This window comes from Schistocerca serialis, chromosome 2 (assembly GCF_023864345.2).
Source record: "Schistocerca serialis cubense isolate TAMUIC-IGC-003099 chromosome 2, iqSchSeri2.2, whole genome shotgun sequence".
Lineage (NCBI taxonomy): Eukaryota > Metazoa > Arthropoda > Insecta > Orthoptera > Acrididae > Schistocerca > Schistocerca serialis.
The window spans coordinates 768,432,000-768,457,447 of record NC_064639.1 but is presented as its reverse complement, the minus strand read 5'-3'; the positions used below and the strand labels follow the sequence as shown (position 1 = coordinate 768,457,447).

The 25,448-nt window shown below is 40.9% G+C and overlaps 1 protein-coding gene and 1 non-coding gene across 2 annotated transcripts in view; one reads left to right on the top strand and one right to left on the bottom strand.

Moving 5' to 3' along the window:
• The window catches only part of LOC126455694 (uncharacterized), a 65,177-nt gene extending 42,396 nt beyond the window's left edge, over positions 1 to 22,781 (bottom strand). The window contains exon 1 of the mRNA XM_050091461.1: positions 21,992 to 22,781. Coding sequence (XP_049947418.1) covers positions 21,992 to 22,755 — 764 coding nt within the window. The 5' untranslated portion in view covers positions 22,756 to 22,781. The remainder of the gene's footprint in view (positions 1 to 21,991) is intronic.
• On the top strand, positions 21,774 to 21,847 carry Trnat-ugu (transfer RNA threonine (anticodon UGU)). The gene has a single exon. It is a non-coding gene; the product is annotated as a tRNA-Thr (tRNA).
• Positions 22,782 to 25,448: the final 2,667 nt, after the last annotated feature.

Sequence of the window (25,448 nt, the reverse complement as noted above, 5' to 3'; positions counted from 1 at the left end):
AGGAGGAGAAGTAAAAGGAACGAATGGAGTAGGAATGATTATGACAAAGGAATTGGCTAAATGTGTGGAATATGTAGACTATGCAAATGACCGGGTTATTGGTGTAAGGCTGAAAGGAGCACAAAAAGATTTACTGATTGTGCAGGTGTATATGCCAACTTCAGTACATGATGGCCAAATTGTAAAAGAAACGTACAATGTAATAGAGAGAATAATGAACGAAAATAAAAAATGCTGCAAAATAGTAATGGGAGACTGGAACGCCATTATGGGAAAAGGGAAAGAGGGAAACATAGTAGACAGTCATGGTCTTGGAAAGAGAAATGATAGAGGTGAATGGTTAATTAACTTCTGCAGGGAAAGGTTGCTGATAGCGGCAAACACATGGTTCAAGAACCACAAGAGGAGGCTCCACACTTGGAAATCACCAGGGGATAAATACAGAAACCAAATCGATTTTATACTGGTAGAAGAAAGATACAGGAATGGAATCAAGAAGGTGCACACATTACCAGGTGCAGATATTAATAGTGACCACAACTTCCTTATGGCAGAAATAGAAATAAGAATGAAAAAACTGAAGAAGGCGACCATGGTGAAGAAGTGGGATCTAGAGAAGATAAGATCCAACAAAGAACAAATTACAGAAATGCTGTCTCGGGAGTTTCTAAACACATTACGAGACAAAGAACCACCTGATAATGCCAACGAGTATTGAAATACGCTGAAAGAAGGAATCATTAAAACAGGACAGCAAAATATAGGATATGTAAAAGGGAAAAGGTAAAAAAAAACATGGGTCACACAAGAAATGATTTCCAAGATGAAGGAGAGAAGAAAATTGAGAAACAAGAGCACTGGAGATGCAGGAAAGATATACCGAAGGTTAAATAATGAACTGCGAAGAGAAACAGAACAGGCTAGGAAAAAATGGCTAAAAGAGGAATGTGATGAAATTGAAGAACCGGACAGGAAGGGAATATACAACTTACAATACAACAGAGTGAAGACTATGACATGGGAACAGAGCAGGAGGTGCTACTATGGAAATTTTGAGTAAAGACGAAGAGGTAGTGTACAAAGATCGTGACGATGTCCTCCAGAGATGGGAAGAATATCTAAAAGAGCTATATGACACAAATAGCAAACCAGAAACTCTGGAACTTGAATCACACAACAATGTAAGTGGTGACGAGAAAGAACCAACCATCATAATGGAAGAAGTAAAGTCTGCCATAGCTGCAATGAAAAATGGCAAAGCGGTACGTACAGATACGATACCGGGAGAAATATTAAAATGCTTGAACCAAGACGGAATAAGAGAAATATTGAGATTATGTAATAAAATATATGACAATGGTGAATGGCCTGAGGACTTTCTGACAACAGTAATGATTCCTTTACCGAAAAAACAAGGAACCAAGAAATGCAGCGAGCACAGGACAATCAGCCTCATTTCACATGCAGCCAAAGTGATGTTAAGAATAATTAATAAAAGACTTGAAAAAGTAATGGAGGAGAATCTTGGCGAGGATGAGTTTGGTTTTAGACGGAATACGGGCATCAGAGATGCAATAGGGCTCCTACGAATCTTTGGAGAAAGGTTTATTGAAAAAGGAAGAGATGTGCTTCATCGATCTAGAAAAGGCATTTGACAATGTGGTTTGGGACAAGCTGGCGACTATAATGAGGGAAAAGAGAGTGTACTGGAAAACCAGAAGACTTGTAAACTCATTATATCTTAATCAAAAAGTTTCAATTAAAGTGATAGGAGAAAGTACAAACTGGATCGGACTAGGAATAGGAGTAAGACAAGGATGTTGTCTATCACCTACTCTTTTCAACCTCTACTTGGAAAATATGATTGACCAATGCTCATTAGATGACAAAGGCGTAGAAATTGGAGGAAGAAGAGTAGGGTGTTTGAGGTTTGCTGCTTACATTGTTCTTCTAGCCACAGGGGAAAAAGAATTACAGGATTTGGTGGACACCATCGACACTAACGGAAAAAATATGGAATGAAAATTAACACAAATAAAACCAAAGTATTGGCACTAGGAGGAAATAAGAAATTAAAAATTATGCTGAATGGAGAAATACTAGAACAGGTGCAAAATTTTAAGTATCTTGGAAGCAGGATAGACACCGACTGGAAGTGCACCACAGAAATTAAAACAAGGATGGCAATGGAAAAAGAGGCTTTTTATAAGAAAAGGAGAATTTTCTGCAGCGGTCTGGACAGAGAACTCAGGAAGAGACTCATAAAATGTCTTGTATGGAGTGTTCTTTATATGGCGCTGAAACATGGACTATGAGGAAGAAAGACAGAGAAAGGCTGGAGGCTTTTGAGATCTGGACATGGCGAAGGATGGAAAGAATAAGTTGGATGGACTGAGTAAAAAATGAAGAGGTACTGAGAAGAGTGGGAGAGAAAAGACAGTTACTAGATGTAATAATGAGAAGAAAAAGAAATTGGGTTGGGCATATATTAAGAAAGAATGACGGACTGATAAAAACAGTTGTAGAAGGTTATGTAGAAGGGCTTTACAGCAGCCTTAAGAAAGAAGCAATGGATCGCAGAAAATGGAGAGGCAAAGGACCTGCTAATATAGCAGATAACTGATGATGATGACGTAGGGAGAAATAATAAACACAATAAAATAAGAGGAATCCGAACTCGCAGGGAAAGATTTAAGCGTTCGTTTTCCCGCGTGCAGTTCTAAAATGGAACGGTAAAGGAATAGCTTGGAGATGGTTCGATGAACAATCTGCCAGGCACTTAATTGTGAACTGCGGAGTAATCATGTTGTTGTAAATGTATGTGTACACTTAAGTTCAAACCTTTACGAAAGACTTTCTCGCTGTGGCGCTCATTTATAAAGTAATCATAAGTTGAAGCTGTTTTGTGCATGGGAGTCCTATACTTTCCGAGAATTGAGGTTTACTGTTATTTAATCGCACGTAACCCACTTCATTTAACAATAAAGATTAATTTCATACAAATTGAAACACTCTTTTTCAATCCCCTGCATCGCGCATACTGTGAGTCCTAGAGTGACAATGAATGGAAATGTTTTTGTGGGATATTTAAGTTGATTCAATTTTGTACTCGGACACGTTTTCGATAGAGATCACGGTTTTCGAGTAACTCGAAAAAAAACGTAAAAAGGTGACCTTCAAACGCTCCACTGCCACCATGGTCTCCCACACTCGTCACGGTTTTTAGTATATTGTTCGTGGCTGTCACACCTACTACTGTATGAAAATTTGGGACCACACGAATTATTTCCTGTAATTTTCGGTCGTTGTCTGAAACAAAAATAATTTCCATAAAGTGGACGAACAGATAATATGAAATAATTACCAGTACTTACTTGCACTCCGTTGTTGTTATAGACACATTCTGCAATCAACTCAGCGGCTTCCAGCCACAAGGTAACGCGCAGCAATGCAATAAGTGAGAAGCAACAAAGTATTAACGGTATAGGCAGGAACACATACGTGAATATTTTGTAACTGTTTGCTGTCAGCAAGTGAATAAATTTGTACAGTTTGTATTATGGAACATCACAGCAAACAATCTAAGTTGCTCAAATAAAGCTCTTATTACCGGTTGTTCGTGATTTCAAAAGACTGGTTTCCGCTTTATCGAACATATGAACCAGTGATGAGACACTACATGTGAATCTGGTTTCAAAGTCCCGTCTCGCCATCCACGTTTTGGTTTTCCGTGGTTTCCCTAAATGTCTTAAGGCGAATGTTAGGATTGTTTCATTGAAAGCGGACGGCCTATTTCTTTCCCCATGATTCCGCTTCTGCTCCGTCACGTCGGCAGGACGTTAAACCTTAACCATCCACGATAACATGCCCCTCTCTTACCCTGCAGGTGACACCGCCTTGTCGAAGGCACCTTTTGTGCCGGGTGTGTGAGCTTGTTTGCTTTGACTAAGGTGGGGGCTATGTCGACGGTAGAGTAGTTGGCCCCACCTGAGGAACGAGAAGGAATGTGCCCCACGCCATACGATAGGGGGGACCTCTTTAGACAAGACCGTCAAGCGGCCCTGTGGGTGCTAACCTGAAAATGAAAGCCTGATCCTCCAGGTCGGGGTCCGAGCTCGGGATTGCCTTGTAAAAAGCCAGCCGTCACAAATAACTTAACAAGGAATGGCGGACTACCTTCACGAAGACGAATTGCGTCAAGAAACAAGAGTGGTGTACAGACGACATGGAAGAAGACATAAACTTCCTCGGAGTGTGAGGATGGTGGAGAACCGTGCTGGAGAGAGCAATTTACATCTACATCTACATCTACATGACTACTCTGCAATTCACATTTAAGTGCTTGGCAGAGGGTTCATCGAAACACAATCATACTATCTCTCTACCATTCCACTCCCGAACAGCACGCGGGAAAAACGAACACCTAAACCTTTCTGTTCGAGCTCTGATTTCTCTTATTTTATTTTGATGATCATTCCTACCTATGTAGGTTGGGCTCAACAAAATATTTTCGCATTCGGAAGAGAAAGTTGGTGACTGAAATTTCGTAAATAGGTCTCGCCGCGACGAAAAACGTCTTAATACCCAAGGAGGCTTGTAAAGCCATAAAAAAAGAAAATCCATCATCACATCAGTTTCTGTTTTCAAATCTTAAATATTTGTTATAGCATTCGAGTCAAATCGGCGGCTAAGAGTATTTATCTGTCTCACTACTGCCGATGAGCACAGGCACAATTACACTTTCACCGTAACCTCACGATCTGGATTCCATTAGGAGGAAGTATAAAGAACTCTATAACAGCTTAAAACATATTAGTGTCCTGAGGATGCACTTTAAAACACGAATTTGCGAAGTTGCACTGCGTACTTTACTGTCATATTTCTTCGAATATGTTCTTCTCCATTATTTGTCTAGAAGTATTTACAATAATAAAGTTACCATTCTGTGCATTTTGAAGGTTTTCAGAGTAATTAACTTTGAAATCAAAGTGTGGAACTTTGTGATCCGTCATTGAATGGTCCGGCAGTGACCACTTATAGGTTTGTAGAAAATATCAATAACACCGTCAGCTGCAAGTTTATTGTGGCTACTAGTTTCGGCGATATACTCGTAATTCGCCATCTTCAGACCCTCTATAAAGACAGCGGCTGAATCTTCCAACAACAAACGTATGTATGTCATATATGTAAATAACCAATCTTCGCACCAGCTTAAGCACCTCGACGCTATCACACGAGGTGTTGTCAGCGCTGATGTCACGCGTGGATAAGCTGGTGCGATGACTGGTTACTTTCACGTGCGACATACATACATTTGTCACATGAAAATTCAGCCGCTCTTCAGTGTAGACAGTCTGATGATGGCGTATAATATCGCCGAAAACGGTATTCCATTACAGTTGAAGGTATTCTTGATATTTTCTACTTTCATGTCGGCTGTTATTCTACCATTCAGTAAAATAATAATGGATGAACCCAATTACAGGTCTGTTCAGGGGCTGCTTTTGGGTGTGAGCCGGCCGGTGTGGTCGAGCGGTTCTAGGCGCTTCAGTCTGGAACGGCGCGACCGCTACGGTCGCAGGTTCGAATCCTGCCTCGGGCATGGATGTGTGTGATGTTCTTAGGTTAGTTAGGTTTAAGTAGTTCTAAGTTCTAGGGGACTGATGACCTAAGATGTTAAGTCCCATAGTGCTCAGAGCCATTTGAACCATTTTTGGCTGTGACTAGAGAGTAGCGTCATATTCCAGCACGGCAAATGCTGCGCACTTGTTCTAACGGTTTGCTTGCCTCTTTATCAGCGTATCTACAGCGTACAGGTAACAGATTCGTGGTACGTTGGAACAATCCAGGATTATAGCTGCGACATACTAATGCGCACCACGGTAGTGATTTATGTAGAAGTTATAGCATTTAACACCCAGTTGACAGCATTTTTGTTGATGTGGATGATTTCCGTACATTGTATGAACTTCATATTCTTCTGTTGACATGTATGTCCAGAATATTCTGGACATTACCAAATTGAACTCAGTGCTGCAAATCTATACTTCTAAAAAAAAAAAAAAAAAAAAAAAAAAAAGCCGTTAACCTTGTGAAAGTTATGGGAAAAAAGCCGTTTGGCTCTGAACCGCTGTATGCCAAGGTAAACATTATGCTACGTATAGCATATAATGAGTTCTATGTACGTATGTATTCACATTCTTGTTTTTACAAAAGTGGGTCGAATTAAAATCTGTCATCCGACTGAAACCATAAAGCTCTAGCTGATTATAATGATGGCAGATGATACAGTGTCGAAGAAACACTGGATAAATACCATTTCGGCTTGACAAACAGTAAAGGAAGGAATCATTTCAACTTTGGCTTGAGGAAACAAGTGAATGAAGTCGGTATACACTAATGGAATTTGGGACATTAAAGGTCTGTGGCAATGTAAAATGAAATAAGCTGTTTAAATAACTGATGAAAGTATGCATGAAGTACGGACACAAATTATGTATCTATTTCATGTAAATGAAACTGATTGAGAATCATGAGAATAAACATTCCAGATAGACAAACTACCATTATAAAGCCGAAAAAGCCGGCTCGCAATTTAAGAGAACTATAGTTGAAAAAGCAATAAAACATGTGTTACAAAACTTCTTATTAGGTGTAAATCACGGCAGAAGTGTTTTCTTGAAATACAAAAGAAACGAAGACGAAAACAACGATGAGTATAATAAACAAGATCAAAAGCTAGCAAAGGTCAAATCTACGAAAACAATAGAGAAAGGTAGGAAATCAGACTGATACATGGGAAGAAATATTTGTTTTACTAAATGATCATACTGGCTTAGAATTCATAAATAAGTTTCTGAAACTGAACTGTAAATCTAACGCGTTCTAGTGTGCTTAAATCAAAGGCACATGGAGAGAGAAGCGACGGGAAAAAAATTGGGAAGATTTTGAATGCAGTGATACTGTACCGGAAAATTTTAGAAATTTTGTGGACAAAGTAGACATCGGAAACCAAAAGAATAAAGTCTGAATGGAAATACCATGCTAGACGAAAGCATTTGTTTTTAAAACGTTTCCGAAAACATATGTTGTGGGAGACAAATACATAGGAGCGAATATGCTAAACGGACTTAGGAAAAAATTTTGGGCAAAAAAAAAAAAACCGGTCGGAAGAGTGATAATTATAAAGAAGAAGACGGCAGTATACCACTACTATAGGAGCAGCCTGTTAGTGAACATTATAGTAATCAGTTCGCCTTGAAGTTTCGGAACTGCTTCTTCCGAGACAATCGAGTTTGCGAAGACGCTATCAGCGTAAAGCTGCGGCGCGTTAGTGGACCACAGAGACGCTAGCTAATGCGTTCCCAGACTCTGCAAAGTGCTGCGGCAGTGAATTGTCTAATCACTTTTAGCAGTGGCCTCAGAGTTTCTCCTTTGTGTTCAGCAGAAACTAGTTATACGTGCTGGGAGGTAAAGAAGCGATTGAGACATTGCAGGAGAGCGATAAAACTCACACTGGACTCGCATTCGGAAGGACGACGGTTCAATCCCGCGTCCGCCCATCCTGATTTAGGTTTTCCGTGATTTCTCTAAATCACTCCAGGCAAATGCCGGGATGGTTCCTCTGAAAGGGCACGGAATACTTCCTTCCCCATCCTTCCCTAATCCGATGAGACCGATGACCACGCTGTCTGGTCTCCTTCCCCAAACCAACCAACCAACCAACCGATAAAACTCACACGCTGTGGGGGTCTTAACTTAATTGTAGATTGCAAATCCTTCATTGGGTCTCCTTTTGTTCCGTTCCTCGTTGGTGTCAGCCTTTGGACCGATTTCATGCTCTTCTGCACGCTAGTCTGTATTGTGCAAGTCTCTCCATTTTGTTTAATGACTACCGCATACTGCATCTATCTGAACCCGCTTACCATATTCATCTCTTCGTCTCCAATTTGCCCTCCCCCCTACCTCAAATTTCCCTCTTGTACCAAATTGACTATTCCTTGAAACCTCAGCATGTATCGTGTGAAATTATCCCTTCTTTTAGTCAGGTTTTGCCGTAAACCGCATTCTTCCCAAATTCAATTCATTAGCTCCTATTAGTTGTTTGATCTACCCATCTAACCTCCAGTATTCTTCTGTAGCACCACACCTCTATTCTCTTCATCTCCGAACTGCTTATCGTTCACGTTTCACTTCTGTTCAAGAAAGCACACAAGACAAATACCTGCAGAAAAAACTCCTAATATTTAAATTTACATTCGATGTTAACAAACACCTTTTTTTGGAGAAATGTTTCTTTTGCTTAGCAATCGTAAAATAATACACACATCAAAAAAGGTTTGCATCACCCCGGTTCCCAGAACTCCTGAAGATAGATGTTGACTGCGGATATTGTACCACAAACACAGTCACTTTGACTGTTCAGGGATGTCACTAAACCGCGCAAAGATGTAAACAACCACGCATGAGCAGAGCCTATTAGACGGAGGGGCTCCGACAGCCGATCACTTCCAGTCATTCCACCAGGGAGGAGGTACATGGCTCGTGTTGCCTGTAGTTCAACCATGCCTAGACGATAAATACCGCGGTTGGATCGCGTCCGCATTGTTACATTGTGCCAGGAAGGGCTCTCAGCAAAGGAAGTGACCAGGTGTCTCGGAGTGAACCAAAGCGATGTTGTTCGGACATGGAGGAGATACAGGGAGACAGCAACTGTCGATGACATGCCGCGCTCAGGCCGCCCAAGGGCTACTACTGCAGTGGATGACCGCTACCTACGGATTATGGCTCGGAGGAACCCTGACAGCAACGCCATCATTTTGAATAATGCTTTTCATGCAGCCACAAGATGTCGTGTTACGACTCAAACAGAGCGCAATAGGCTGCATGATGCGCAACTTCACTCCCGACGTCCATGGCGAAGTCCATCTTTGCAACCACGACGCCATGCAGCGCGGTACAGATGGGCCCAACAATATGCCGAATGGACCGCTCAGAGTTGGCATCACGTTCTCTTCACGGATGAGTGTCACATATGCCTTCAACCAGACAATCGTTTGAGACGTGTTTGGAGGCAACCCTGTCAATTTGAACACCTTAGACGCACTGTCCAGCCAGTGCAGCAACCTGCTGTTTCTTGTGGCATTATGTGGGGCCGACGTACTTCGCTGGTGGTCTTGAAAGGCGCCATAACGGCAATACGATACGTGAATGCCATCCTCCGACCCATAGTGCAACCATATCGGCAGCATATTGGCGAGGCATTCGTCTTCATGGACGACAATTCGAGCCCCCATCGCGCACATCTTTTATGATAACGACATTGCTCGACTAGAGTGGCCAGCATGTTCTCCAGACATCAACCCCATCGAACATGCCTGGGATAGATTGAAAAGGGCTGTTTATGGACGACGTGACCCACCAACCTGTCTGAGGGATCTACGCCGAATCGCTGTTGAAGAGTGGGACAATCTGGACCAAAAGTGCCTTGATGAACTTGTGGATAGTATGCCACGACGAATACAGGCATACATCAATGCAAGAAGACGTGTTACTTGGTATTAGAGGTTCCAGTGTGTACAGCGATCTGAACCACCACCTCTAAAGGTGTCGCTGTATTGTGGTACAACATGCAATGTGTTGTTTCCATGAGCAATAAAAAGGGCGGAGGTGATGTGTATGTTGATCTCCGTTCCGGTTTTCTGTACAGGTTCCGGAACTCTCGGAACCGAGGTGATGCAAAACTTTTTTTTATGTGCGCATAAATAATCATCTCAAATGAAGTGATATTTGAATACCATACTTACATCAGACACTCTCAGAGGGCAACAAAGTCAATGATTTAAACGCAGCCTGATGAACCAATAAATAACTTCATCTTGGACACGAACCCGTAATATCCGCAGGGCGAACCAGAACTCCACCGACAAACTTTCAGAGGTAGAAGTATGTATCAAAACAAGAAAAAAAATACTAAATAAATTTGTACTCTAAAATACATATCTTAAGAGCTATGAACAGTTGTTCATCTTCGACAAGTGAAACAAACCTCTTCTACTGAACAAGTGCTCATAGCTATTAAGGTATGTATTTTAGAGCTCATGTTTATTAGATATGTTTTACTTGTCTTGGTCGGTACTACCACCTACCATAATACGTAAAGCAGAGAATTGCATTTCACAGTGCGGAAGATGAAAAAGTGCTCATATCTCTTAACGTATGCATTTTAAAGATCGCGGTTCTTCATCTTTCGTTCCATCTACTTTGGGGTACTTTAAAACAATCAGTTCTGTGACTTTCTATTAGCCCAGTATTGTTTCATTCTTTCTAATCTTCCTTTCCTTTCTTTTTCAGAGATGTTCCTTTGACTTGGAAACTCTCTTTCTGGTACCTGTTTTTCTTTTGTTTTTTTTACTGTTTACCTATGAGCATATTTTATCTGGTCTGAAGTTAAGTCCTTCTCCATTTGCTTAAACTAATTTCTTCGGTTTTTTGTTGTTTCAGAAGTAGTTAAAAATGGTTTTTGTTAATCTATTTGAGTTTTTTTTGAGGACGTGTCCATAAAAATGGATTCTTCTTTTCCTCATTACGTCTGAAAGCCTTTCGGTAGTTTGGTAAATGGTTTATTTTTAATGTGAATTACTTTCTTGTTGTGGAATCTGGGACCAAGGATTTTTCTTGATATCTTCCTTTCTTTGATCTTCAATCTTTCAACTGGACCATGGTCGGTAATGGACAATGTTCCCACTACACACAGCGCTTCCTGTGTGATTAATGTATTGTAATGTCTTATTTTTACATTTCATGAGACTGACGTTTTATTTTATGTGTTTTTGGTACACTGTACGGCCAGTTCATCTGTACTTCTTCCAAATTCCATTGCTTTTTTCTCAAACCATTCCACCAAATCCATTCTCCAAGATATTTTAATTCTTTGACGATCTCTACTTTTTTGTTCTTCCACTTTAACAATTTTTGGTTGTTTTTTATGTTTGTTATTATCTTGACCATTCGGAAGGAGATTTTGAGATATATTTATTCACCTTGTTTTTATGGTTGGAGGGCCTGTTCTTTGGCTTCTTTCCAGGTCTCGGCTAGTACGACTGTATCCTTTGCAAAGGCTCGACAATTGACTACGATGCCTTTGGTTTTTGTTCCCAGTCGTATTCCACTATGTGCCTCCATGTCCCACCGTCTGCCTAATTTTTCTAGGGTGCAGTTAAAAAGCAGTGGGGAGACCCTATCTCCTCGCCGTACTCCAGTTTTTACCTCAAAAGGGTCGGACTGCTCTCCCAGGAATCTGACTTGAGTATGTGTTCGGAAGGGTGTCTCTGATTAGGTTTTCGGTCTTGTTGTTTAGATTTGTACACTTTAAGTTTAGAAATGAGAGATTCGTGGTGTATTGAGTAGTATGCTTCCTAAACGTCAATGAAAGTGATAACATATGATTTTGGTCTTGCTTTTTATTGGTCCATGAGGTTTTTGAGGTTCAAGATTTGTTGTAGGCAGATATTCCTTTCCTGAAACCTGCTTCGTATTCTCTAAATTGATGGTCTAATTGGGGTTCTGCCCTGTTTAACAGGAATTTACAGAATATCTTGTACGTTACGTCTAGAAGTGAGATTCCTCTGCAGTTGTTGGGTTCAGTTTTGGACCCTTCCTTATGGAGTGGGTGGGTGAGAGCCATCATCTATTCATTTGAGAGTCTTTCATTTAACCAGATTTCTTCAGAATGTTTTGGAGAGAGTCTATGGCATTTTTGTTGATATTTTTCCAAAGTTTAGCTGTGATTTCATTTTCTCTCGAAGTTTTATAGTTCGAGATTTGAGATGACTGTCTGTAGTTCCTCGGTGGAGGATGTTTCAGTTAGCGTTGGTTATTGTTGAAATCTTAAAGTAAATTTTTCAATGGGTTCTTTACAGTTGAGAAAGTTTCTGAAATATTCTGCCTATATTTTTCAGTTTCCCTTGTTGTTGTGGGAAATATAAATCTTCGTTGATCTGAAAGAGGAGTTGGTCTTCTTCGACTTTTTTATAATTTTGATATTTTTGCTCACTGTTTTTCTTATACTTAGAAAGTTTGGTCTGTTCTGTGGTATGTTAACTACAAACGTTTTTCTTGTTTTGGTTCATACTACGAGCACTGAAAGTCTGCCAGTGGAGCTCTGGTTCACCCTGTATATTTACCTTCCTAAAAACGTAATGTGTTGTCTCGTGATTTGTACTAGGTTAGAAAGGCATTTCAGATATGTCGTCAGGATTTGTGCAACTACCTGAATTTTTAGGTTGATCTATTGCATACCTGCGGGTATTGGATAGTCTTTCTGTTGAGCTATCCATCAGTTATGCTTCGAAGTTAATGCCAGTAGTTCAAGTTAGGAACACATACAGATTCACTAGGAACAGCTATGATGTTAGAATTATAATGCATTACAAAGAATACAGCAACATATTGTAGCTAGTAATCCAGAAATCGAAGCAGCTTTATTATAAGAAAAAGATAATTACATCAAGCAACAAAATAAAAACTGTATGAGGTGTAGTGAAAACAGAGAATGGTGGGGCCAAAAAGTAAGAGGAACAGATAGCTCCAAAAATAAATGAGTCTTTGGTAAAAAGGCAATGAAGTTTCTGAGACCAGCCTTTAAAAATAACTTCAGTAAAATGGAAATGACACTCACGTCACCCAAATAAGTAGCATCCATCACCAAATTCTTAAAATCTAAGTATTCCAGTACGTATGATAACATATCAACGAAGTTAATCAAAGAGTGCTCATGTGAGCTGAGATCTATCTTAAGTTGTGTAGTCAATCTCTTATCTGTGGAACATTTACAGACTGACTAAAATATGTTGAAGTTAAGCCTCTTTCCAAGAAAGGGGATAAAGAGGAAACGTCAAACTATAGACCATTTCACTTTTGCTGGCTTTCTCAAAAATATTTGAAAAGATTGTGTTCAAGTGAATCCTTAAGAATCTGACTGCAAATAATATATTGTCCAAGTCACAGTGTGGATTTCATAAGGGTTCTGATATGATGAAAGCTAACATCTTTTCTTTCAGGAGTGCTAGTTCTGCAAGGTTCGCAGGAGAGCCTCTGTAAAGTTTGGAAGTTGGGAGACGAGGTACTGGTGGAAGTGAAGCTGTGAGGACGGGGCGTGAGTCGTGCTTGGGTAGCTCAGTTGGTAGAGCACTTGCCCACGAAAGGCAAAGGTCCCGAGTTCGAGTCTCGGTCCGGCACACAGTTTTAATCTGCCAGGAAGTTTCATATCAGCGCACATTCCGCAGCAGAGGGAAAATCTCATTCTGGGAACATCCCCCAGGCTGTGGCTAAGCCGTGTATCCGCAATATCCTTTCTTTCAGCAGTGCTAGTTCTGCAAGGTTCGCAGGAGAGCTCCTGTAAAGTTTGGAAGGTAAAAGACGAGGTACTGGTGGAAGTGAAGCTGTGAGGACGGGGCGTGAGTCGTGCTTGGGTAGCTCAGTTGGTAGAGCACTTGCCCGCGAAAGGCAAAGGTCCCGAGTTCGAGTCTCGGTCCGGCACACAGTTTTAATCTGCCAGGAAGTTTCATGTCAGCGCACACTCCACTGCAGAGTGAAAATCTCATTCATTATGAAAGCTATTTGCACCAACGGTGAGAACGTACATAACTCATTAGGTAATAAATGAGAATCTACTGGCATTTTCTGTGACCTGTCAAAAGCCTTTGACTGTGTGAACCCCAGCAATCTCTTAAGTAAATTAGAAAATTATGGTGTCACCGGCAATGCTGCGAAATGGTTTGAGTCTTATCTATCTAACAGGAAACAAAGGATGTCATTGCGAAATACCTGTGCAGTGAGCAGTCAGTCTTCATCTGGCTGGGAATTAATTACATGTGGTGTTCCTCAAGGTACCATCTTGGGTCCATTGCTTTCTCTTGCATAGATTAGTGACCTCTCATCTGTTACATTTCCAGATGCTAAGTCTGTTTTGTTTGCAGATAATGCAAACATTGCAATACGTATCAAGTTCAAAAAATGGTTCAAATGGCTCTGAGCACTATGGGACTTAACATCTCAGGTCATCAGTCCCCTAGAACTAAGAACTATTTAAACCTAAGGACATCACACACATCCATGCCCGAGGCAGGATTCGAACCTGCGACCATAGCTGTCGCGTGGTATCAGAGTGAAGCGCCTAGAACCGCTCGGCCACACGGGCTGGCAAGTAGCAAGTCAAGTACAAATTTAGAAATAGCTGCTTATCAAGTTTTCACTGACATTAATAAGTGGTTTAAAGCTAATTCACTGTCATTAAACTTTGAGAAGACTAATTATATGCAGTTCAGAACCTGTAAGAAATTTCCTTCCACTACGTGTACAACATATGAAGTCATGGAGATCGAAGAGGTTGACAGTGTTCAATTTCTGCGATTACAACTAGATAATAAATTCAGTTGGGAAGGACATACCACTGAACTGTTTGAACCCATAAACAAGTTTGTATCTGCAGTAAGAATGATGCCAGATGTAGGAGTTATAAATATAAAAGAAACTTACATACTTTGCTTACTTTCCTTCTATTATGTCATAAGGGATCGTATTCTAGGTCAACTCATCGAACCGGACAAAAGTTTTTAGGGTGCAAAAGCATGTGATAAGGATCATTTGTGGTGTAAATTTAAGAACATCATGTGGAAACCTGTTCAAGGAACTTTGTATTCTTTCCTTAATGAAATTTAATGCAAGTAATACATCTCTATTTCTAACTAATTAAATACACATTTCATCTCTAGCACATTACTACAACATTGCAATTTATACCATGAAAATTTGTACCGAGTTTAATGTTAATAGGTGAAACACCATTATCATCCTTGGGAATTCTTTTTACATTGCATGGCGTGAAGAACATCAATTCATTATTCGATCTACATGTAGTGTCATGTTAATGAAACTCTTATGATATGTTGAAGTACGAAGTGAAAGTATCATTTAGGTCAGGGTTAGGCAAATGCGCTCTCATATGCCCGCAGTACCTACCGTACCTCCTCCTTCTTCTCTCCCCCCCTCCCCCCTCCCTCTTACCGGAACTCCAACAGCCCTAGTTTCCCCTCCCCATCCAACACCCGAACACTTCTAGCGCCGCTCTTTTCAGACACACACGCTTGCGCTAACGCCGCTTGTTTACTTTGTGTGTAAAATTGTCTATGCTGAGCTCTCGTTTCTAGTAACAAGTCAGCACTAGTGAGAAGAAAATAGCCGTGGAGTAGTTAAGATGCTCAAAACGGAAATTTAACGAATCCTTACGCCTTAACCCACATTAGGAAGAAAATTATTTTATATTGAAAAGCAAAGTGGCCCTCGTCTGTGGTGTAATACAAAATACAGACCTCGAACAAGGATGGCATGCAACAACATTTCCATCTGCTTCATAAGGATCTACCCATCAATTTGTATACTGAAGAAAGGAAAGCCAAATTTCTCGAGATAAGATAGAATAGAGAGAATGAGGTAAGTATTCATGTAGCATTCATATATGCCAATTTTGAAATTATTACTATCACTGATTTCACATTATGTATGTCCGTCCTTGTCTTAACTTCCTCACTTAAAGCAATTAAAGGAAGAAAATCTTGCGATGAATGATGGTGCTGCAACGAAAATGAGTTATCAGGTAGCTCTCAAAACATCGAAAGTAGTGTGCCCCTTCAGCGACGAAGAATTTATGAAATGCTGCCTTGTGGCTGCCGCAACAATTGTATGCTCAGTGGAAATTCCTCTTTTGGGATTCTTCACAGTAAATCATACTTTCTCTTTCAGTGAGATCGGTTTGCTGACATACTTAATAAATGGTGAACGATATGGAAGCCCGACGCCGAAGCATAGTTGAAAGACAGGAACATGGGTATTTTTTTATCTTTGGTTTTGTGCGAAAGCAGTGGTGTAACGAGTTTCTGAGAGTCATTATCTTATTTATGGCTTTTATATTCTGAGCAACAGTAGTACATTTTTCAGAATGAAATCCAGTCGTCAGTTGGACAGTTTTTTTTTTTTTTTACTTTATCGATCTCAATACATTAATCTGTGATTCTCAGGAGCCTACAGAATTAGGGATATTATAGCTCGTTAGACATTGCCCATACATTTATGTAGACCCCTAAAGCATAATAAGTGTATCACAAGAACTTATGTGGTATTGGTTTAGCGAAGCGATGGAGTTGCTTCACAGAAGTATAATGCCATGAAATGACCAAAGATGTACAAATTGTACGTGTTCTTTAAAAACACAGATTGACAGATTGATAATTTACGGTAAATGAATCAAATTTGTGTACATAGTAGATGCGATAGCAGCAAGGAATGTATATAAAAGGATACAAATGCTCTCACCCAAATTCAAAAGATTTGTTGAATGATTAGAGTGCATTGAGAAACAGACACTATTTTGATCATATAGCGTCTGTTACAAAACGTGACAATTAGCCTATTCCTTGTAGATATTAGGAATATGTGCCAAGTTTTTCAAATACATTGTGCGTAAATTCTTTGTACACGTTAGTTATACTTTTTATATGCTTTTATATATATTCCATGTTGCTAGCACAACAGCTTGACTATGTACATAAGACTAATTTATTTACTATAAATTTCCTATCTATCTGTCTGTCTGCGTTTATAATAATCGAATGCAATAAGTACATATTTGGACATGTCATGAGATTATACTTCTGTGAAGACGATACTGACATCTGCTAAAACAATACTAATTTTTCTGTAATACACTTCTCATACTTTTCATAAATGTATGGCCAGAGTATAGTTATTTATAATATCGCTAGTTCTGTAGGCTTCTGAAGATGACAGATTAATCTGTTGAAACTGATAAACCGAAATAAAAATATATATACATCTGTCACTGAATTTTATTCTGAAATTTCTGAGAGCTGTCGATTCTGAATTCAACGTGATGGGGAACTGTCTGGTTTGATTACAATGTATGACCCAACTATAGACTACGGCTTTTGTTGGAAAAAACTTCCGTCGAGCGGTACCGATGGGGTTGCTGCAATGATTGGTCACAAGTCTTGAATAGCTTTTGCGACGAAAGAGTTGAAAGTAGTTGGTATAAAGCAAAAAATACAAGAAATGTCCTATGTCACGATGATCTACTTGAAAAACGTGCAATTGCAAATCACGAATAATGTACTCAGATTGCACGGTTTGGGGCATCGGTAGGTTACTTAACTTTCCTTGAAGTACTTGGTGTGCCTTATTTTTCTGAAGAACACTGGTTGATTAGAGGTGTTGTTTAACATTATATCTGCGTGGAATGTAAATACATGACGCTCTTCATGGACATAAGAAAGATAATACAAGAGTTTGACGCCTGTCGGTAGGTATTGGATCTACGTAGCATTTCTAACTGAACTGAGCCAACCAAGCACACACAACATTACTTTCTTCTTGAAACTAAAATGATATCAAGTACTTCCATAATTGGTTCATTTTTCCCTTGCAAACTTGTGCTAAAGGAAAAGCAACTTTCACGATATTCGTTTACGTACTTGCCAAACATTAGAGTAATTGGAAATGGAAAAAAATCTGGTAAAGGAGACACTTAACCAACATTTCGATGCATTTGTTGCTGTGCTACAGGCTCTGAGAGAAACTTATGACAGTGAAGTTAATGGCATCAGCCAGTTTGAACTTGATTTTAATCTTCTGTAACTACTTTGCAGTGGGCGTTGGAAACACATCTCCTGAAATACTGTTGCAGCTCGTAGATCTTTATGGCTATCGTATGGAGAGGGAGAGGTTTTGCATTGCAGAAAATTTGGGTATCTTCTATAAGGATGAGCTTCGTAATCAGTTGTCACAGTTGTTTAAAACAGCTACTCGAGTGTGTACTACATTCAGAACGAAATATGTATGTGAAAGCGTTTTTTCAGTAACGAATCTAATGAACTCATAACTTAGGAAAAGCATTACTTATGATTGCCTTACTGAAGCAAAGTGGACATGAAGATATTAATACAAACATATTTTTAAAAAATATTGCATGATGTAAAAAAAGTGTTCGTTTCTTTATCGGATGTAGTACACCTTCATCGAACTTCAGACTTCTGTGTAAGATTAGTTGAAATATGTGTGTTCTTTCCTCATTAATTTATGCACGTTTTTTATTTGTGATAATGAAATTAAAAATGTATTAAAACGTTTGAAAAATGAGTGGACTAAATCTGTGAGCAGAATTAGATACGCGTTTCTTACCTGCTACGCGGTGCCCAGCCGTGTTTTAGGTTGTCAACAATTATACACTAGAACCAAAGATAAATCTGCAAAGTATATCTTCGGCAATTAGGTAATCAATAGCGTCATTGGTAACGGGACATGTTCTGTGTGACACTTACTTATCCCCACAGGTTTACGACTAGGGAATAGGATCATTTTTAATCTGTTAAATGGCGGTAACAGTAAATCCAATATGTACAAATAAGGCAAACAGATTAAGCCTTAGATCGTGTGATAATTACTTTTAAAGCCATTCTCACACGGGTCGAGACATCTAACGTTGACGTGAACACGAATGGAAAATTCGATCTCATAAGACACAGCGCCGTCGGCACAAGGGACGGGCTGGTTAACGTGATTCGCACTCTCAGGGCTCTCCAGTGGCAGTTGTCGGCTTTACTTCGTTCGCAAACCCAAAGATGTTACAAAAAGAACTTGACTATCCGAGGCGCTGCAGTCGTGGGTTATTTTGAATCCTGAGTTGGTCGCAATTCTGGTTGCAACGGTGTGTTAAGTAGAAGTGTATTATGCCTTTGATGGATACAAATTCAATATTATGTAGTTATCGGGGGATATATATATACGGTATTTGTTAGTTGTAACTGTACTGTCTACACATTCCATTTTACGCGAAGAGAGCTGGTGAAGCGTTGCGCAGCGTTTAATTGTAGAAATAAATTCGAGAAAGGAATCGATAGTATATTTGATAGATATGTGGATAAGTTTTCGATGTTTTATATGTTAATACACTTGCCCGACAAATGTGTCTACGAACTGATAAAATAAAAAACGTGCATTTAATTGCAAGTTTCCTTTTTCAAAACCTCAACTTTTAGAAACATGGGTAAATGCCATTAGAAGGCAAGATTTATAACCGAAAAAAAACCACTTTCTATGTTTGGAACATTTCGAGGATACGTGTATCCTTGCGAACAACGTGAAGACTGGAAGATGATGCTATTCCTCCTTCCTGCCATTTTTCTATGGATGTATCGCAGAAAGTAAATTATTCTTGTAAACCATAGGGAGTAGGGCCGGTCATATTTTACTTTAACCGTAGAGTTGTAGACAAGACGAGATTTTGCGCTTAACTTTACCAACGCAGTGGTTGATATTCAATTTGTCTACAGTTCACCGTAGACCACTTACGAGATTGTGGGGCATTGCGCAAACCGCACAGTTTGTTTACGGAAATGGACGCGCATAGGATTCCTACGTTAGCTTTATTGAAACGCACATCTCCCCCCTTGTCTATATGCCAGTCATGTTGTTCTGTCTTTAGTACATTTAAAGAAAAACTTCAGTATCCGTGAACATGTTATGACAAAAAAGAAAGTTTCACGTTCAGGCAGAAAGGACATCAGCTATGAAAAATTCACAAAATAGGACAGACTTACTCCTGAGAGACAGCACATATATTTACACAACATTGAGTATTGTAGAAACTATTTCTGTCAATTTAATAAGAAAGTCACACAACCTGTTAGAAATCGTGAAAGTGAGGAAACAAATCTGTGTACAACGGGATGCGTACCCGCTACATGTTATATCAAACTTGGCGCCGCTACCAATTAAATGGTTCAAATGGCTCTGAGCACTATGGGACTTAACATCAGCCCCCTAGAACTTGGAACTACTTAAACCTAAGTAATCTAAGGACAGCACACACATCCATGCCCGAGGTAGGATTCGAACCTGCGACCGTAGCGGTCGCGTGGTTCCGGACTGAAGCGCCTAGAACCGCTCTGCCACACCGGTCGGCCGCTGCCAATTACACTACGCTGAGTTCGTCAGTCAGTGGCCTTGTATTTTATGTTACGATCTTCTGAAGGCAGCTGAAATGTTGTTAATTAACGTTTAATTATAATAAATCTTACCGAGAACGCCGCGATATTGATGAATCTTCAGTGTTCCATTGCCTTAAAACGGCGTACTTTCATAACACGCGAGTTGTAGGACGAAAAAGACTAAATATGAGAATTCTGTAACCACCAATAATAAGTTTCCCGTCATTTTCCTACAACAAATCATTTTAGAGAGCTTCTAAAGTTCTGACGCTTAGAAACAGCATATATTCATAGGCTGTAATTTATAACAAAAAAGAAAAAAGAACCCCAAGGATTCAACCGAAAAAAATAATACAATATGGCGTTTCTTAAGTTCTGCTTGTGATGTAGCGAGCGTTCTTCCATCTTACTGCTTCTGCTTCACGCCGCACGTTTCCGAATTGTTGCAGAAATTTTTTGTGTTTCACGTGCCAGAATGGCTCCTCAACATGAAAGAGCAGGTATTGACTTTAGAAAACTCGTACAGCTCCTATCATCATAGCTAACTCGTCCCGTGCGATAACAGCTTAAATCTGTGCTGCTATATTTTGCCTAAGGCTGACTAGACTCTTCAATTCTAGCTGACTTTGAAAAACGGTTTTCTGGAGTTCGGCGGACTAAAGTTTGCGAAGAAGGTGTTAATTAACCGAAAAGATGAGAAATTAATAAGCAATTTATACTCCTAGATGACACGCTGCGATATTTCGCAGTTCGTCTCCTTTTCAAAGAATATTAGACCACAACATCATCGTCGTATATATACTTCCGAAAGAACTGATACCATCTTAGTATATACCGGGTGATCAAAAAGTCAGTATAAATTTGAAAACTGAATAAATCACAGAATAATGTATATAGAGAGGTACAAATTGACACACATGCCTGGAATGACATGGGGTTTTATTAGAACCAAAAAATACAAAAGTTCAAAAAATGTCCGACAGATGGCGCGTCATATGATCAGAATAGTAATAATTAGCATAACAAAGTAAGACTTCAGTATCTTTACAGGAAATGCTCAATATGTCCACTATCATTCCTCAACAATAGCTGTAGTCGAGGAATAATGTTGTGAACAGCACTGTAAAGCATGTCCGGAGTTATGGTGAGGCATTGGCGTCGGATGTTGTCTTTCAGCATACCTAGAGATGTCAGTCGATCACAATACACTTGCGACTTCAGGTAACCCCAAAGGCAATAATCGCACGGACTGAGGTCTGGGGACCTGGGAGGCCAAGCATGATGAAAGTGGCGGCAGAGCACACGGTCATCACCAAACGACGCGCGCAAGAGATCTTTCACGCGTCTAGCAATATGGGGTGGAGCGCCATCCTGCATTTTGGTTCTAATAAAACCCCATGTCATTCCAAGCATGTGAGTCAATTTTTACCTCTCTATCTACATTATTCGGTGATTGATTAAGTTTTCAAATTTATACTGACTTTTTGATCACCCGGTATGTAGTTAAGGCTCACCGGCCACTTGACTATCTTCTTCTTCTGTGCGAATGCACAAACAGTGCCCGAACTCTTTACGGGAATCGGTAACGCGCCACGAGTAATGAGTATAATGGGCGGGGTCCCTACGAATGTAGTGCGGGACAATACGTTGAGAACGTGGGTTTCGCGGGAGGCGTGCCAGAGATAAATCCCTGCAGTTGCGCTATCCTCTGTGTCCTCGGTGGCTCAGATGGATAGAGCGTCTGCCATGTAAGCAGGAGATCCCGGTTTCGAGCCCCGGTCGGGGAACACATTTTCATCTGTCCCCGTTGACTTATGTCAACGCCTGTAAGCAGCTAAGGCTGTTCATTTCATTGTAAAATCATCGTCGTAAACAGTGAAATCTGACTGACAGACGTAGATGAACGATCGCTCTTCCAGAGGGGAACTTACTTGTCGGTGGGCTGCACGAGCTCGTAGATCGTGTCCATGGTGGGGCTCAGCAGACGGTGCAGATCTCGGTTGAGCGGCGTGCCCGGCGCGTAGCGAGCCACCAGGTCCACGGCAGCGTGCATGCCATCCACGCAGCCCCTCTGGCACTGGTAGAACGGCAGCTCGGGTTGCTTCAAGAACAGAGACTCCTTCAGCAGCAGCGGGTAGGCGTCGGCCAGTCGCCGACCTTCTCGCTCTTCGAAGATCAGCGAAGCGGCGTGAAGTCTGGCCAGCGCCTTCAGCACACACTCGCAGTGATCGACGTCCAACGGATCGGAAGGGTCCAGCATACGAAAACCGGCCGGTGCCAGATCCTCGAGCACTAGCACATCTGGCCGCAGGTAGTAGCACTGCGGGACCGTTCGCAACAATGTAGACGACTCGTAGGCCGCGCAGCGCAGGTGCTTTTGGAAACTTCGCAACAAGTCACCGTAGAATAGCACCTCCTTCTTGTAGGCCACACCAGACGTGGCGAACGTCCGTCGGTAGCCTTCCTCCATCGGTACGCTCTTCACGAAGAACTCCACGTCTTCAGTGCTGTCCTTCTCGTCTTTACCCTTGACTGATACCGACACACGAAGCTGTAGATGGTCGCCCATGAAGCCCTGTATATCGTTACTTCGCGACGTCAACGAAAATTCTCTCATCCTCACGGTGTCCGTTTGGAAATGGGCCTCGACAATCTTCTGACATTCCTCACGAGACAGTGGACATGCGGTGTCCATACTTCTGCTTCTTGTTTCTCGCGGACGACGGCAGTGATGACTGACTACCAGAGATAGCGTCTTCTCTTATAGGAGTTGTACGAAACTTGTGTGCTAAACGAACTAGAGGATTTCATCATGACGTTCCCTGAGAACGAGCTGTTAAGTGAGCCACAGTGTTTCATCATGGTGTGCTCAGCGTGTCCTCTCCTGTCACGTACGCATTATGGTGGATTTGCGCCCTTGATATTACGTTGTATACACAGACCAAGTCATTGTTCATAAAGACACGGAGGATATTTGCGTGTATAGAAGTTTAGACGTCCGCTTTATTATCTACGTTGTTGCTAGTGGCATGTTTACCTCCACATCGCTGTATCTGAGAAACCGACATACTAAGGGTGATGCAACATTCTACCTGGCACGCTTCATGAACTTTTGATAAAAATCCACGTGCTGAGTCCGTTACGAAGTTCTCAGTTGATGGAGTTTTCGTTTCCTAGGTCCTGTAGCAAGGTAAAACAGTAGGAAGGCATCTCAAGTTTGAACACACTACTTAGGTAACACTGCAGGTAATTTTTGCTCTTCTGTTTTTCTACTTCTTTCACATCTTTAACTATACTAAATGACAAACATACCAGCTGGTTAAGTTGTCGATTTGTAAGTTGTGCTTTCGATCTGTTGGCTCGGCATTGTGTTTGTATATTTGCGATTAGTTTTATGCTATACTTTCAAACATGCTCAATTAATTTTCCTCGACAAATTCTATAAGTTTAACGGTAGTGGAGACGTGCAGTACAGCAAGTAAATTATTGTGTTTATTCTACAAAAGAAACACACAAGGGCAGGTGCACATGTATCTGAGATTTTTCAGACGGCATTCTCTGTGGAATCCTAAAACATCGACCTTTCGAACCAAACCGGCGCTGTTCCCACGGAATATTTTAGGTATTTTTAATTGTTCTCGAGCCAATAACTGCATAAAAAGTCAAATGATATACGTTTCTCGTTGTCGTGAGATTGGCGTAAGACGTGTTCAATATGCTATCCATCGTTTCCTGCAGAAAGTAGAAATCGGGAAAGAGCCTGTTCGACAACAGATCAGTGTGTCTCGGGATCAGGTCAGATTCTTAAATGCGTTGCGCAGTGAGTGCCTTCAGTTCAGCTACGGTCGTAGTTAGACCGTTGAACACAACATCTTTCAGATAACCCAACAGCCTGAAGTCACACGGATTAAGGTCACGTGACGGACGACCAGGCTGTAGGGAAACTTTTATTAACGATTCAGTCGATACGTGCCACACATTCACCTTTGCAGAACGAAGAGGTGCGCTAAGTATTTTCCGTTGCCCGAATTCTGCAATTCTGCGTAATGATACGTCCTTGGAGATGGAAATGGGATTCGTATGTTCACAGAATATCCTATGGCCGTTCATTGTCCGCTTCCATGTGAGCAAGAAATTCCACAGCGAACGTTTGTCTTGCTGCCAGGTCAGCAGGAAGCAAGCAATGAACATATGTGATTTTTTATGGAGAGCGAAGCAGTTTTCACACCACAGCTCGACGTCTCCTGCAGCTCTCTGGCCATATCTTCGACAGACGTCAGATTAACTGCTTTCCTCCATATACCACACTGCACTTCAAAACAACCTGTCCTTTCGAATTTTTTAATCATTTTCTCCAGACGCTTAGTGCACACCGGACCAATGCCTTTTTTTCATACGCTTGAGTGCCCGGAACTTCTGCAGGGTTACTGGCGCACAGTCACCGTTCTTGTAAAAGACCTCACCATCAGTGCACGATCCGTCATGGACACAGTCATGTTGGGCGTTTCGGAGGAAAACAGAGGAACAGCTGTGTGCTGGGCGCCAGTTGGTGCGCATACTCTGATTCCATCTGTTTGACAAATTTTCATTAATTTTTTTGTTCCATGACGTCATTGTGAGCAGTGGCTCTTTTTCTACAACATTTTGAAACTGGAACTTTAATTATGGACACACTGTACATCTCAGAGATTGCAGCATCTAATTATTAACCACACAGTATTAAAAAATTAAATGATATTCTTGCAGACAGGTTATGTGTCATTATCGAATAAGTAACAGTAAGAGAGGGAAGTAAGGCGCATACATTTTTGCCGATTACAGGCATCAGTTCCTCGTGTTGCTGTCAAGGCGAAATTTTTCATCGCTTGTGGCTAGTGCTATATACAGGGTGGCCCACTGATCGTGACCGGACCAAATATCTCACGAAATAAGCGTCAAACGAAAAAACTACAAAGAACTAAACTTGTCTAGCTTGAAGGGTGAGACCAGGTGACGCTATGGATGGCCCGCTAGATGGCGCTGCCATAGGACAAACGGATATCAACTACGTTTTTTTTAAAATAGGAACCACCATTTGCTCTGATATATATATATATATATATATATATATATATATATGATGGTTGCCCAGAAACTAATGCACCGCATTTGTTTTCTCAGCCGAAAACAATGCTACGAATGCGAAACATTACGTTTGTTTTATTTGGAATCTCCTGAGTGAGCGCGACAACTTTCTGTCACTTCCAACAGATAGCGTAGGAGTCGGACAGTTTCAAAATTGCAGAGAAAGAAACAGTGGTGAATATTCACAAACGCTCGTGCAAAGTCTACGGAGCGTGTGCTGTCGACAGAAGTACAGTTAGCCGCTGGGCACGGAGGGTGAGGCCA